At 45.1% G+C, this 15996-nt stretch overlaps 3 protein-coding genes across 3 annotated transcripts; 1 reads left to right on the top strand and 2 right to left on the bottom strand.

The window, feature by feature from the left end:
* Nucleotides 1-1111: 1111 nt before the first annotated feature.
* Nucleotides 1112-1717, bottom strand: HOO65_050448 (uncharacterized protein; the record flags this gene model as incomplete). Its single annotated transcript, XM_071000895.1, has 1 exon — nucleotides 1112-1717. The coding sequence occupies one exon, from the start codon at nucleotides 1715-1717 to the stop codon at nucleotides 1112-1114; it is 606 nt and encodes a 201-aa protein (XP_070858507.1).
* A 10160-nt stretch (nucleotides 1718-11877) lies between these two features.
* Nucleotides 11878-14736, top strand: HOO65_050449 (Copia protein; the record flags this gene model as incomplete). The annotated part of the gene is made up of 7 exons (XM_071003170.1): nucleotides 11878-12026; nucleotides 12548-12563; nucleotides 12662-12974; nucleotides 13382-13684; nucleotides 13824-14034; nucleotides 14185-14358; nucleotides 14475-14736. The coding sequence occupies 7 exons, from the start codon at nucleotides 11878-11880 to the stop codon at nucleotides 14734-14736; spliced, it is 1428 nt and encodes a 475-aa protein (XP_070858508.1).
* A 728-nt stretch (nucleotides 14737-15464) lies between these two features.
* HOO65_050450 (uncharacterized protein) lies at nucleotides 15465-15996 on the bottom strand (the record flags this gene model as incomplete). The annotated part of the gene is made up of 2 exons (XM_071003546.1): nucleotides 15465-15842; nucleotides 15961-15996. The coding sequence occupies 2 exons, from the start codon at nucleotides 15994-15996 to the stop codon at nucleotides 15465-15467; spliced, it is 414 nt and encodes a 137-aa protein (XP_070858509.1).

Consider the following 15996-nt stretch of genomic DNA (forward strand, 5'->3'; position numbering starts at 1 on the left):
TCATAGTCTAGACATCTAATAATAAATGCGTTTTCTTGCTATTTCTGTTTTTCAACAAAAGGCGGCGTGAGGCGAAGCCTGTACGTCAAGATTTAAAAACGAGCTGTCAGAGCATGACTAAAGTAATGTGTGGGTAGACGGTAGCACCTGACTGTGACAAAATAATAGCCCTAGGTGTAAATCTCTCACAGTCGAGAGAAGAAGAAAGAAAGTTAAATTAATATCAGCAACTTTATGACACGAGCTAGGGTTCGCCAGCCTATTATCATACGATACCGTTAGGGGGCATAGCTGTGACACACCCTTTCGTATTATCTCTTTTGTTCACCTTCGTCACTCACTTCCTTTTACAAAATCAAGACCTATGTCACTTTAGAGACGTTTACAATTATTTAATTAACCCAAACACTTGCTCGAGATATAAATACAGTGGCGCTGAATTTCAAACTTGCGAGCCTCCTTTCTTCGTTCTTTAAGGAACCTCAGGCTACCACTTCTCGTACCTATCTAACCGTCACATACAACTTCTTTTTGAACGCTGATCCCCCTCGATTGATCGTTCATGCTCACTTTTTCTCGGCCCTTTTGCCTTCGCAAGCCTATCAGCTCCCTACACGAAGGATACACCACATAACATCAGTTATCAAATATGCAACGTTGGGCTACTACCCTACTTCTAGCCTTTGCCGCTAGTTCTATAGCAGTGCCTGTTAAGAATCCCGGAAACATGCCTGGCGATGATGACAGTCTTGGTGGACTTGAAGTGATCCCTGGCTGCATTTATTGGGAGCAAGTTTGCTGGTGCGTAAGCCCAATAACGGGGGAGACTGTCCCAATGCCGATTAATTGGTGCTTTAGCTTTGAATAGAGAATGGGTAACGTCTATGATAAGCAAGCGCCCATTCTTTTTACCACCTACATTATAGATTCTTTTATCAAAAAGCAATAAAGCATCTTGTCGACTGAATTTAATTGCTATTCTCTTCTCTAGATATCCCAACAACACTCTGCCATGTTCTTGAGTTATGACCAGCCGTACCACAAGTTCCACACCGCCTTGCTGTCGCCGGCCCCGACCTTCCCTGACCACCACTTCTGGATAATTCTGCCATCACCTGCGCATCAAGCTTTGGTTGTCTCGGCCGTATGCCTTTTTTAGCGGTCCAAAGCACCCGACATCAAGATGAGATGAATGGAGTGGCATACAGAGTGTAATTATGTGGTTGTCTTCACAATATTTCTCAAACTCAACCGAGTGGTGACTTTCATGACCATCGAGGATCGGAAGGCGATAGCGACTAATGGATCGGACCTTGGTATGTCGGTCAAAGTGCCTTAGCCAGTCAAGACCTGTGGCATTGTTAGTCCAGCCATTTTGGGTCGTCGCAATAGCCCAATCGCCCGGGAGGCTGCTGTCTCGGTACGAGCTGTCGAGATGATATTGGCCCGCAACCACGATGAAAGATGCGATCGCCCAGCCTTCAGCATTGATCGCCTGGATAACTGTAACCCATTCTCGGTTTCCAGGTTGCACTAATTTTGCCTTTGCACGTCTTTCCACGCCTGTGACAACCATTCCTGTTGCAATGACACCCACAATAAAGCCAGTCTCATCAAAGTTGTAGATATCTGAAGCGCGATAGAGACTTAATTGAGGGTCTTTCTTAAGGGCTTGAAGGGCAAGATTGATATTTGCCTCATTAAGTGATAATGGCATGATTTGTGGTGTAGAGACTTCACTTGAGAGATAGAAAATGGTGTTTGGGAGAAACTTCGGGCGCTCGCTTATTATAAACGTTATATGAAAGCTGTTCTCGGCCTTTGATAAATCGCTCCTTGATATGAAGATGGTTGGCATCTTGGATAATATCTACAATAAGTAAACCTAATCGAGACTGAACCACTGTGGAAAATAATGAGATCTTGGCGTTCAGCCGTTTTATGGTCGTGTATACGATGAGTTTGCGTCTTGGGGTCTGGCTGTCGCTTGACGAAGTTGGAAACACAGCATTAACCGACAGGCTACGCGTCGTGGTCGGCGAGCAGTTTATTAGCCGCGAATCCAGATCGAAAATGAACTAGACAACAATTTGGTCTTGGAGATCAGGTAGTTTTCGTGACTTGGGGATCTCGTCATGCCGAGATTGAATTCCATTGCGCCGGCAGGGTAACTTACAATAAGTCGACTTCTTGCGTCCTTGCAGCCTGTCAGAGACCTAATTCTGAGCTATCCTGAAGGGCCAGAAGAGCAGCAAGTATATTACCTTGGTTATAGGGTTAAGGCATAGTTAGTGGCCAAGGATTATCTGATCAATTGGAAAAATATAAAGTTGTTTGATGCACGTGTTTATTACGTACCTTGTCCTTCAATAGACTCGTATGTTGTAATGAATGTCTTGTTTGAGAAAGGTGACTTTTAGCTTCCCCGGGGATTCAGCCTTTGTTTAACTGGCTACACAGCTCAATAGCTTTGTGGTAGCACCTCAAGTCAAGTTACAGAATTGACGATTGGTATGCAGCGTACGATGATGGTTTCGTCAAGCTATGTCAATCACAAACGCAGCGCCAGATATTGACACCACGCTTTTGATTGTCTTGTGCTTTCGATGCTAGGTACATCACAAATTACCACCACAACAGCTACCACACATTATTCTTGACATCTATTTCTCAGCGCTATTTCAGCGTCAACTAGTTTTGGCCTTGCTGGTTTGAGCAGCTCAGGAGGGAACTCCCCGTGGCCGCTAGATCTGTGTGCCGATGTGATGGGATTTCCCAACTTGTAGAATGCTTATGTTTTAGCCTCCAGTTGGCTTGTTTCAGTCTTAGCCAACCTAAATGATACCATGCATCATGAGCGAATGCCCAGTCACGCAAGCACCAAAAATACTTTCAAAGGAAAATCAGGTGATAATGCCTCACAGCGCCCTGTTGAAGTCCGAGGTTCAGATCTTTTGACAGGCAAATAAGCCCCCTAGCAACTACCGTGGAGCGAAAGAAAACCTACCTACAGAATGGAGGGAAGATGACTGCAAATGGGGAGATGGGCAATATTAATTGAAGAAATATTAGGGTGCAGGTGCAGGTGGTGGTGGGCTTATCGATACGTCGTATCGGAGGTCAACATTTTTGGTGCATTACAAATCATGCCGGTCAAGCGAGTCGGAAAGGGTAAAGAAGCCGTCACTCTGACAGGATTCTATGTAAAGCCGGCCCAAGACATTGTGGCAGTTGAAACTCCTCATTACTCCTTGCTCTAGATATTTCAGCAGCAAGTCAACGCGTTCTTCTTCAGTCATGGCTAGCCTTCCCACGTTTTCGACACTGCTGGTCTCTCGTCTCTACCTGCTCATCAACGTCTTTTTAGTGACCCTCACCTTCCTTCTTGGCTACAGCTATCCTCCCTTCATCTCGTAGTCGTAGTCGTGCCATCGTCACTCTACACAGACCTGCTAAGGGCGGTCCTATTTACCTGTCCAAGGTCCTGGACCCAAGTCCCTAATCAGGTTATCGTATGCATTATCGCCTTCGTCCCAGCTACTAAATTGTTTTCCTTTGCTCCTCTTCTTTAGTATCCGTTCTACGCTCTGTTCACTGCTCTGTCTGTTGTTTGATGTTTGTTTTCGTTCAGTTCTTTTTTTTTTACCAACCATGATAGAGCAGAGATGAACAACAAGTTAACTTCGGACCAACTGCGCTTGGCTAGTCAAAACTCTAAGTGAACGTTGTAGAGGGTTAATTTTGTCTGGCAGTCCGTCCGGCGTCGTTTGATCCCTGTGATTCCCATGAACGTTAGATATATTCAGCGACACGACCACATGGTGCCTTTTGCTCTCCAATATTTTATGCCCATGAAAGCTACCAACCACTATGCTAAATTCGAGGTGCATTGTGAACAAAACAGCATAATCGTGCCATACTCCGGTGGGTTTCGGAAGCCTTATTGAGTTCTACAAAACCCCCCGAATCCACTCATCTCTACAATGTAATAAAAATAGAGAGCCAGCTTGGATCAATACACAGTCAACTCCGATATCCCTGTCCAACCCGTTATGGGCGCTTCGGCATCTCTTTTTCTATCCTCAACTTACGTAACCTAATCGCGTTTAGGCCAACACAATCGCCCGTTACAATTGCAACAATAAACATGTAGCTAGGCCGGTGCATTTACTGATCCAATTAGTCGGTGCCTTTTACGTTTGTCCGCCTGCAAGGAAATAGGAGAAACTTAATTCCTATTGACCAACGGCGAGCTCTAGGTATACGTAATGAACTGCACTGTACATAAGTTGTTTCAGTTCTAATTTATCTTGGCTGTCTATGCATGATGAAGTCCCAAACGTTTGTCAATTTTCAAATCCCCTTGACATTATTTTCGGACGAATAGATGGTGCTTAATAGCTGCTATTTCCAATGGATGTAGATAGCGCAGGACACTCGCAGATGGCGTTGGGAAAGTCTCAAGTGCTGTGTAGTGCGGCTCTTAGCTCATCTACGTCATTGTTGTACAGGTTCTACTAATGGCCAGCGTAGAGCAAAGAGGACGCGGCTACAGAATGAAGTCGAGGTCGCTGTAGGCAAGGGAAGTGTTATGGAATTGACTAGAAAGACGTCGATGCACAGGCCATGGCAGCATTATCCCGAAGTGGTGGCCAGAGAAGGTCGGGGCCGGCGAGGGAAAGGCGGCGTGGAATATGTAGTCAGGCTGGTCATAACCCAAGAACATGTCACATTATTTTTGAGGTATTTGGAGAAGAGAATGGCAATTAGTTTTAATGGATAAAATGCTTTACTGCCTTTTTATAACAGAATCTATAATGTCGGTGGTAAAAGATTTGGCGCTCGCTTGTAACTTTCGTTACATCTAATCATAGCCAAGGCACCAACCAAGCGGCATTTCAACAAGCTCCCCCGAGATCGGGTGTACGCACCAACAAATTCTCTCCCACAATCTGCAGCCAGGGACCGCTTCAAGTCCACCAAGACTGTCATCATCGCCAGGCATGTTTCCAGGATCCTTAACAGGCACCGCCATGGAACTGGCAGCAAAGGCCAGAAGTAGGGTAATAGCCCAACGTTGCATGTTTGGTAACTGATGATATGGGGTGTATACTTTGTTTAGGGAGCCGATAGGCTTGCGAAGGCAAAAAAATGATAAGAAGAAGTGAATATGAACCACCAAACGAGGGGATAAGCGTTCAAAAAGAAGTTGAATGTGAGGGTTAGATAGGTACGAGAAGTGGTAGCCTGAGGTTCCTTAAAGAATGAAGAAAGGAGACTCACAAGTTTGAAATGCAGCACCATTATATATACATCCCGAGGAAGGGCTTGGGTCAGTTGAAATAATTTCAACCACACATGTCCATTTATGCCTTCAAAGTTTCCAGGGTGTTGATTTTTTAAAAGGAGGTGACCGAGGTAAACAAAAAACAAATATAAATTAATAGACATTAGCTTTGCTTATAGAGGTATCGTATGATGATAGGTAGGTGTACCCTGACTTATGTGATGAAGTTGCTTATATTAACTCATTTTTCTTCTTTTACTGCCGATTATAAGAGGGGATGATTGATACTTTTATCATAGCTAAGTGCTCCTGTCCACATAATAGTTTAGTCATGCTCTGACAGCTCGCTTCTTAATCTTGTCATCCAGGCTTTGGCCTCTGACACCCCTTCCACTTAACACGCAGCACAAGCATATGTCGCTGGTGGTCCTAGTCATAACGCAAGAACATTTCAAGTAGTAATTGAGACATCTGGACAAGGGTATAGTGAAGATTTAGACTCACTGAAGGGTTTGTTGTGTTTTTATTGCAATTGCTATCTCAAAGGTATAAAAAGGTGCGCGATGCATACTTGACAGTAAATACTAGGAGGACGTACTGAATATCCTGTAAAGAGGAGAAGAGGGAATAAGTGATTATTGAAGTTAATTCTATATCTATCTATGTTTTGCCAAAGAAGCGGATCTCAGCCGGTTTATATATCCATCACTACCATGTCTAGATCAAGCACATGGGCCTTGGAAGAAGACCCTTCCTTTATGTGTGATACTAACCAAACGTTTGGGCGAACAGGATCAGGGTCAGCAATCCTGGTAACACTGACTTAGGTTGCTTGCAACACATGCTCGTCATGCCTGTTACACCCTTTCTTTGTTAAATCCAGCCATATTCAGGCCAAGCCATAGGCTATAAACACAGTCGCAAGAGTATTTCTATATCTCGGTGTCTACTTGATATCAAAACCTTGTCTCCCTACAAAAGCCGACGGCACACAAGCGGAGGTGTAGGAAAACCTCTTGCCCCAACACTGGACTTTCCCAATACGCAACATTACTAATAAGTGATCTGAAAATCTTTTAACGGAGGATCCAACTTGCAGTCCTGTCATTGACCACTTTGCTACTTTATCAGCAGCTTGCACTTCTTCTATCGCCTTCTTGATACTGATAATCATGAGTGTTCCTATTCGCACCATGACAATTTCCTACGCGCACATAAAAGTTTAATGCCCCACATGACACCAAGTAATTGAACCAATAACATGCCTAAATTAACAAAGGTCCAGCCAATCAAATAGTCGTACTAGCCCCACTTTACAACATCCCTTTCAAGAAAGTCTATTCTGGGCCTCTTGTGCTGAGTGAGTGTTGTATGAAGCCTCCTTCCCTCCCTCTGCCTCCTGTGGTCCCTCCTGCAGTGCCTCCTGTGATACCTTTTGTGGTTGAGGCAGTTGTATGGCAGTAGCTTTGGTCAGGAATCGACTGTATAACAGGGGATGGTGAGATGTTTGCAGTGCGTTGGAGACTAAATCTCAGGCCATTTTGAAGGGCCTGAAGGGTATGATGTTAGCTTGACCAGCTAACTGAGGCATATCTAGCACGAGAGAATTAATTTATCAAGATGAAGAATTAAAAATGTGTTACTCACTTGTAGAGCACGTTATTTAGCTCACAATCAGTAAACAGGAATAACTTCAGATGAGTGCCTAGAACCAGGTGCACATCACAAGGAACTTGGATATAGTGAAATTGCATATAGGGCAAGCATTGGAGGCATTGAAATATACACATGTATATATGTGATAAATATTTCCTACTTCGTAAGCTTTTTACTCGACTGAATGCTTCAACTTGCTACTATGTTAGAATTTGATGCTTCAGTCGCTTCATGTTAGTAACCTAAGTTGGCGTTGCCAGTATCCCTAACCCTAGCCTAGTTCCATCAAGCATTAGGGTTATTATCATAAAGGGCCTTTTCCAAGGCACTGTGTTTTGTTGCAAAAGGTTGTAGATTCTATGAATTTCAAAGGTGAGGCTATGTCACCAAAATAATGGCATCATATCTTGACATGACTGGATCACTAGACTGAAACATCATGTTTGTATCAATAAGAAGATATGGTCAGTGGCCCCTGCCAATAGGCTACAAAAGGGCTAAACATGTCACGGACAGGCAGAATTTGGTAGACATGGACGAGAGTTGCAGAGTTCAGAAAGTGTATTCAACAGAAGGGTTCAGAAGAGAGACAAGTGCGTTGCTTGGGGAGCAGCGTTCAGTCAACAGAGATAGATATTCTAGCTAGTTTATATATCTACAACATATTGCAGTTTAGTACTGAATATGGAAGGCGGTGAAGGTGGGCGGATACACAGGGGGTAAGTAAAGTATTTCACCCTGCTCACCAGATAGACTCCTTTCCCTCCTCATCAATCAATAAAGACTATATACGAATCATAGCATTGCGCCTTACCCGTAACACAACAGTTTTAAAGTGAACAGGAGTTATGGTGAGGAGTGAGGCTTGTAGCAGTGAGCAGCTACAGTGATAGTCCTGGAGGACAAGGCTAACGGTGAGCAAGGCTACAGCGATAGACCTAGCAGGCAGGATGTCGATGAGCAAGGCTACAACGGTGAGCAGGGCTATAGCGATGATCCTAGTAGACGAGGCTAGCGGTGAGCATGATCACACAAGGCCATGGCAGGAGACAAGGTAACACAAGGCTACAGCAGTAGACATGGTAACACAGCGCCATTAGCAGTGTAGCACAAGTGGCAGCAGTCAGGGCAGGAGGCACCAGCGTACCGTCACAATACAGATATCAATGCTGGGTGGGGATTCGCTAGCTTACTACTAGTCAATTTTAGGGATTTACCTTGCCAGGAAGTGTGCAGTTGGAATTGGAATATACCATCCTCCCAATGGCCCCGAGTATCGTGAAATCATGTAACAGTGAGTGTGCGATAATATAGTGGTCTTAATGGTGTGTATTGCAAGGACGTATTGAATGTCTCTCAATGACAAGAAGAGGGATCTATGATTCCCTATCCTGTTTTTCTCCCTGATTCTTAGTTCAAGTGTGGATCTCAGCCGTTTTACATATTATTGTTTAGTAGTTCACAGTACAATTCTGATAGTTCCATCAACTCTACTTTCTACTACCTAGTGGTCAGTGCTATCACAGAGTATATCTATGTCATATGATCACCTAGGGTTAGGACATGGATTGCTAGATGGCTTAGACCTAGGGTTACATGTCAACAGTATCCTCTACACTACTCATATCTGTTGCTACTGCCATGCATGCCAACACATATTCCTCACTACATTGTCTAGGCTGAGATACTAACCCTAATGTTTGGCTAAACCTGGTCAGGGTCAGTAATCATGGGAGCCTTGGCTCAGATTAGTGACATACAGAATAATCCTAGTAAGCTTATACAGCAATATAAAGAGACAAGTTTGTTTTGACATGGTGGAGTTCTTGCAACCAGTGTTCTAGATCATTACAAAGGAATTAGCTATGAGCTCTACATTTCACTCATATACATGACATCCTTCGCTGTAACATCATGACCTAGTAAACATTGAAGCTTAAAGCTAGTCAACATGGGTGTATCAACCCTGGATTCTTAGCTTTTGGGTATGGCTACTAAGATAGCTATAGAGACAAGGGCTGTGAAATGGCCCTTCCAGAAAAAGAAATTCACAGCAGTTGTAGTGTTGCTACTTGTAAAGAATCCTTGAGATTTGGCTGGCTGTAAGTGCACATGCTTCACCGTGTGGGTGTTACGCCTGCGTCTAAGATACGGCAGTTGTAACCCTGCAGCTATTGATCACAGTAAACAAAACGCTACAATCACTCACGTTGATGCATATGTATACGGTAGACTCGCATGTATAGAAATCCTAAAATATATGTCAATTTTTCTGATTATTAATGCTTGATGAAGAAGGAAGGAAACTCTGTGACAGACTTCCGAGGCTGACGCTTCGTAAGTCTATCTCAGAGTGGGGTCAGGGTCAGATTGTCATGTGACCCTGGACCTAAACCCACAACTTGTAAGCTAAAGCCAATCAGAGTGCGTAAAACCTGATGCCCACATAAGCCTGATGCCCGCGTAGTAATTGCTAATGCAGAATTGAGGGGCGCCTGTACCTGTTGCCGGCAATGGGTACTTAGCTTAGTAAAAGCACCGGGCCAGCCACATGTTTACTGTTGCAATTGTAACGGGCGATTGTGTCGACCTAAACGCGCCTAGGTTACGTAAGTTGAGGAAACATAGATACCTATCTTCCGTGTAGTGGGCAGAATCTTTGCGATGATGCTAGAAGTCCAGGCTCAGGTTTTGGAGATAAAGTCCACCGGCCAGAAAGAGAACGGACTCTTTTGCACTACATTCCCGGAGCCGGAGGGAGGTATATGGGCTTAGGTCCGTGTTTGTACGTCTATGTTTTATATAACAGTAAAGAAAGAAGAAAAAGACATGCCGAAGCGTCCATAACGGGCTGGATACGGACATCGGAATTGAGTGTTTATTAATCCAAGCTGGCTCTCTACTTTTACTACATTGCAGAGATGAGCGGACTCGGGGTTTTTTGTAGAACTCAATGAGGCTTCCCAAACCCACCAGAGTATGGCACGATTATGCTGTTTTCTTCACAATGTACCTTGAATTTAGCCTAGTGATAGCTTTCATGGGCATTAAAGGTTGGAGGGCAAAAGGCACCATGAACTTGAACTTGGACTTGAATATATTTAACGTCCACGGGAATCATAGAGATCAAACGACGCCGGACGGACTGCCGGAGAGAATTAACCCTCTGCAACGTTCACTTTAGAGTTTTGGCGAGCGAAGCGCAGTTACTCGCAAGTTAACTTGTTGTTCATCTCTGCTCTATCATAGTAGGGGTACAAAAAGGGTAAAAAAAAGAAATGAACGAAAACAAACATCAAACAACAGACAGAGTAGTGAACAGAGCGTAGAACGAATACCAAAGAAAAGGAGCAAAGGAAAATAATTTAGTAGTTGGGACGAAGGCGATAATGCATAGGATAACCTTATTAGGGACTTGGGTCCAGGACCTTGGACATGTAAATAGGACTACCCTTAGCAGGCCTGTGTAGAGTGACGATGACACGACCACGACTACGAGATGAAGGGAGGATGGCTGTAGCCAAGAAGGAAGGTGAGATTCACTTAAAAGACGTTGATGAGCAGGTAGAGACGAGAGACCAGCAGTGTCGAAAACGTGGGAAGGCTAACCATAACTGAAGAAGAACGCGTTGACCTGCTGCTGAAATATCTAGAGCAAGGAATAATGAGGTGCTTCAACTGCCACAATGTCTTGGGCCGACTTTACATAGAATGCTGTCGGAATGACGGCTTCTTTACCTTTTCCGACTCGCTTGACCGGCATGATTTGTAATGCACCAAAAATGTTGACCCTCAAGGAAGAACATAATATACAAACGCAACACAGCACCTGAAAGTTACCACTATTGTTTCACAGTTATCCCAACAACAACGACCTCTATTAATCAATCCAAGTTCAAGCCCAAAAAATCGACATTATCTTGGGTTATGACCAGCCTAGCCTAGCCTTGCCACAAGTTCCACACTACCTACCTTGGCTTCGCCGGCCTTGACCTTCCGACTACGACGTATTGATAAGCCCACCATCACCTGCACCTTGACAATTTTTCACTTAATCTCGCTCATCTCCCCATATGCAGTCATCTTGTCTCCATTCTCTAGGTAGTTCTTCTTTTGCTCTACGGTAGTTGCTAGGAGGCTCATTTGCCTGTCAAAAGATCTGAACCTCAGACTTCAACAGGGCGCTCTGACGCATTCACTCATCATGCATGTTATCATTTGTGTTGGCTAAGATTGAAACAAGCCGGCTGGAGATTAAAACATAAGCATTCTACAAGTTGGGAAATCCCATCACACCGGCACACAGATCTAGCGGCCACGGGGAGTTCCCTTCTGAGCTCAAACCAACAAGGTTGAAACTAGTTGACGCCGAAATAGCGCTGACAAAGAGATCTCAATTCTCGCACCTAGTCTTTACCAAGACTCTAATTTCTTGTTAGTTGATTCATTCAGTTATGAGCCCGGTTCACGCCTTTCACTTGCAAAACACAAAATCTCGCACTCGTACCCGCCATGTTGATTCACTTTTACATCGTCTACGTCACCTCGCTTTTGTCACTGTACCTAACTCCATTCCCGCCTCACCTGTGCTAACGCAAGCTTCCAAACACAGTCACGAATATTATATCATAAAAAGAAAACCTTGCACCCCTCAGGTCACGATGTCTATTCAAGTGCATCAAGTTGAGGCCAAGCTGATCTCTCAATCGGATTGGGAGGTCTAGTTCAACCGCTTAAAGCTTAAAGCCATTGCCCTATCTGTATGGGACATTATTAAACTAGAAAATCAGCCTACAGCCACTAGCACTACAGAAGATCCAACCGCCAGTGATGCAGCCTCCGCTAGCGTTACCTTGCTCACTGAATCTGAATACCCTGACCCTGGAGACCCCCCCCCCCCCTATGAGCCAAAGTATCGCCTCTTTGCATTCAAGATGAAGAAGTACGAGACACAGCAAAAGGCTCTACAAACAATCACAGACTTCATCGATCAAACGGTCTCGGGTAACCTTGGCATGGTTCTGCTTACAGAAAAGCACACCGCCAAAGATCAAATCGCCGCTCTTCACAACCGGTTCAAGCAGTCTGCCGTTGAGAAAAACAAATAGGCACGTGAAGCTTAGAAGCAGGCCCTTCAGGCACCGAAGAAGCAGAGCCTTGAGATATGGCTCAACAATCTACTAGCAGCCCATACAAATCTCACAAAACTTGGACTGTCAAAGGCTGAGAATGCCAGCGCTGTTGAAGCACTGCTGTCGTCAGGCAATCCTATCGCACCAACTGCTTGGGTCGAACGAGTGGTCGCCCCCCAGATACAAAACGAAAATATCGTCTTTGAAGAAGTTCTTGTCCAATTCAGACAGGAGTGTTAAATGATCAACGCTCTGAGGGGCACGCAGCCACAGACGGAGGCTTTTGCCACAACCACGAACCAGCCGAAGCTAAAACCTGTGGAAAAGTCTTGCCTACGTGGAGAGATGCATCGGCTCAGTGCATGCCCCTACCTACACCCAATACTTCGCACCACGGAATGAAAGGCGAATCAGCAAATTCAAGATTCAATAGATAAGAAGCTTACTAGTAGCTAGAAGCTACACAAGTCAGTCGAGAATTCGATAAAGTACGTTCAGAAACCGAAGTCCTCACAGAACAAGCCAGAAAATCCACCGAACACGAGTGCAGCCAACGAAATCAAGAAGGCCTTTGTGACATCCACAGCTGGGGCTTTCTCAGTTCAATATCACAATCATTTCGACCGTCTTCGAGGCAGCTGAATCTATGACACTGGTTCCGATGTCCATGTCACAAACACGCATGGGCTTCACAGACACACGCAAGGTGCACAGTGAGCAGCTAGCTGCAGGGAGCCAGAAGGTCGAAATAGAGGCCTACGGAGAGGTTGTTTTACCGATCAGTGGCCCTAAAGAGACCGAATATATCAAACTCACCAATGTCGCTTACGTGCCGGACTTCCTCACCAACCTAGTATCCAACAAATCTCTCAAATCTCGCGGAGTGTATCTCAACACTCGTAGGATGTACTTTTCTCTGACGACGAACCTGTTTTTGCGCTCCTGCGAGAACTAGATGGAAAAATATTCGTCAACTTCGGCTACGATACACCAATGGAGCTCTTTCGGAGTAGCGCGTCCGCAGTCACAAGCGCAGAACCCCGTAAATCCATCACGCCCACAGAAAATCGATGGCATCAGGCGCTTGGCCACCCTGGCCCTGATGTAATGGAACAGAACATGTCGTTAAAGCAGTTGATGGCGTGAAAGGGGTGGAATGTGGACCGACAACAATCGAATGCTACCCGTGTCTTGTCCTTTGCCCTTCCTTCCTCTCCATCCCTTTATTCCACCATGGCTGAGCTCACATCCCTCGCCCTTCTGGCCTCCGCTTCTCTCGGTGCTGCCTAGAATTACTAGCGTCTAGGTACCTGCCATAAACTTGGTTGCATTCTGCCCCTCGATCAAGCTGATTTCGTACTTAGTCAAGACTTTGATCTCTATATTGAGGACCGCTTTGCCAGGGCCGCCAAGTCCAAGAGTATAGTCAACGTCGCCTCCAAGATCTACCCTCGAATTCACATCAAGGATCCCGGCGAGTACGAAGTTACACTGACCTACCATAACGGCGAGACGACTGTTGCCAACTGGGTAGCTCGCCCCATCTCTAGCGATCGTAAGGCCAAGAGCGTCATCCTGTTTATTGGTGATGGTATAACCGCAAATGCCCGTATGACCAGTACATCATGATTAATCCACAAAAACACATTAATGCGCTCGTATACGTTGACGACATAGCCGTGGAAGGTCCTGACAAGCCCCAGATCAATGAACTCATAGAAGGACGGGGGAATTGAAAACTTTCCTAGGCATGGAAGTCAATCCCAACAGGGACAAAGAAAAGATGTGGCTCAGTCAAAAGCAATACATCAAGAAAATGTCCGAAGAGTTCGATATCACTACACCACAAGCGAAGCCGGTCAGCACCCCCATAGCGGCATGGGAAACGCTGGAACCAATACGCGAAGAAGAGAAGAGTGTTAACAAGAAAATATATCAGTCGCTGATTGGAACACTGATGTATCCAAGCGTGATGACCAGACCGGACGTAGCTTTCGCGACAGCAATGCTATCACAACACAACTTAAATCCAGCCGAAAGACACTTGGATGCTGCCAAACGAGTAGCAAGATATCTTAGAGATACTGCCTGACTGGGCATTGGATTTAGCTTGCTGCGCCGTGGGGGAATGGAGGAACCCTTGATAGAATACCCCGACGCTGACTACGCGAACTCCAAAGACAGAAAGTCGGTATCAGGTATGGTATTTGCTTTAGCTGGTGGCCCTATAAAATGGAAAGCTCAGAAGCAAAGAAGCGTAGCCATCTCAACAACCGAGGCCGAGTATGGCGGATTCACTCCGTGTGCTAAAGAAGGAATCTGGATACACTGAATGATACAGTGGTGCCTCAAAAGGCTACAAATCGAAAAAAAAGAAGTCAAACTGCGCAAACCATTAGGCTACGAGCCAATACTCTGATATACGGAGACAATCAAGCTGCTATAAAGATTGCGAACAACCTAGGAGCCAGCGACAAGACCAAGCATATCGACATACAGCACCATGCAGTTAAGGACTGGATTCAACAAGGGAAAGTGAAACTCGAATATGTTGCAACAGAAGACATGCTGGCAGATGGATTCACGAAACCGCTCAATAACGTCAAGTTCAACAAGTTCAGATCACAGATGCACATCGGTATACCTAGCGAATCCGAATAGCGTTGATTCTGGGGGAATGTGGTGGAGAATCTGCCTTCAGTCGGATTAACACTGGGTAAACCTGTGCATAAATACTCCAGCCTAGTTGTGCATAACTAGGGAAAGAACTTAATCCTTTGATAAATTAATAGAAAATCAAGACACTTCACAGCATACATAAATCTCGTAGTCGAAGTACCTGAGGGTTGAGGAAGGAGAGAGTGAACAATCAAAATACAAGCAATTTTACAACAGGTATCAAGATTGGAGCTGCGGGCGCTAAGATCATCACTATCGTCGTCATGGTAACTATGTAAAAACCTGTTTCCTCGGGATTAGTCCTCCAAGTAGGAAACGCTCCCATGATCCCGTTTCGTGTGACATTCGTAGACTATTTCTTTGAGTGTCATTAGAGAAAAAGTAAGAACTTGGGCAACAGCGCCCCAGGACATAGCATCATTTACAGATTGGCCACATGCTATTGAGCAGCTTCTTAATTTACCCATCTATAAAAAACATAAGTTCCACTAGTCATCAACAAATCATACTCAGGTCTGGTCTCCTACAAATTTTATACTTGAGAAACATTTTCACAACTGTAGTGACTCCAAAATAGCTAGGTTAATAGAAAAAGAGTTTGATTTTATTGGTGAGTACCTTGTACATGTTTATAACCTCCCGAACAAGACTTCCAGGGCAGGTGACAGCCCCTGGCACGATCTATAATCAAGATTGCTGGTGACTTGTACTTAACGGCGTAGACATTTTGTCTTTTGTTCCGATGCTTGTTTTGGCTTCTGTTCCGATGCTTGTTTTGGCTTCTGTCCTGATGCTCGTTTTAGCCAGAGAAGCATGGCTGAGCTGTGGTGTGGCAGTGTGAGGTCCAGACAAAGTTTGCTGCACAGGGTGCTTGTTTCAGCCAGAGAACCATCGCTTCGCTGGGCTGTGGTGTGAGGCCCAGACGAAGTTTGCTGCACAGTGCTTGTTTCAGCCAGAGAACCATCGCTGGGCTGTGGTGTGAGGCCCAGACGAAGTTTGCTGCACAGGATGCTTGTTTCAGCCAGAGAAGCATTGCTGGGCTGTGGTGTGGCAGTGTGAGGCCCAGATGAAGTTTGCTGCACAAACTTCTGCTCTTCAACCAGTCATTGGATTAACTATTGGTCCTTGGGCAGAGCGACAGGCTGGATGGATTACTGGATGGCCTCCCCAACCATTGGTCCAGGCAGTGGCAGGGAGCCGACCTACTGGCATCGTAATGCTGTAGGTGGTGAAGAGGTCCAT

This window comes from Ceratocystis lukuohia, assembly GCF_044167205.1.
Source record: "Ceratocystis lukuohia strain C4212 chromosome Unknown Supercontig5_pilon, whole genome shotgun sequence".
Lineage (NCBI taxonomy): Eukaryota > Fungi > Ascomycota > Sordariomycetes > Microascales > Ceratocystidaceae > Ceratocystis > Ceratocystis lukuohia.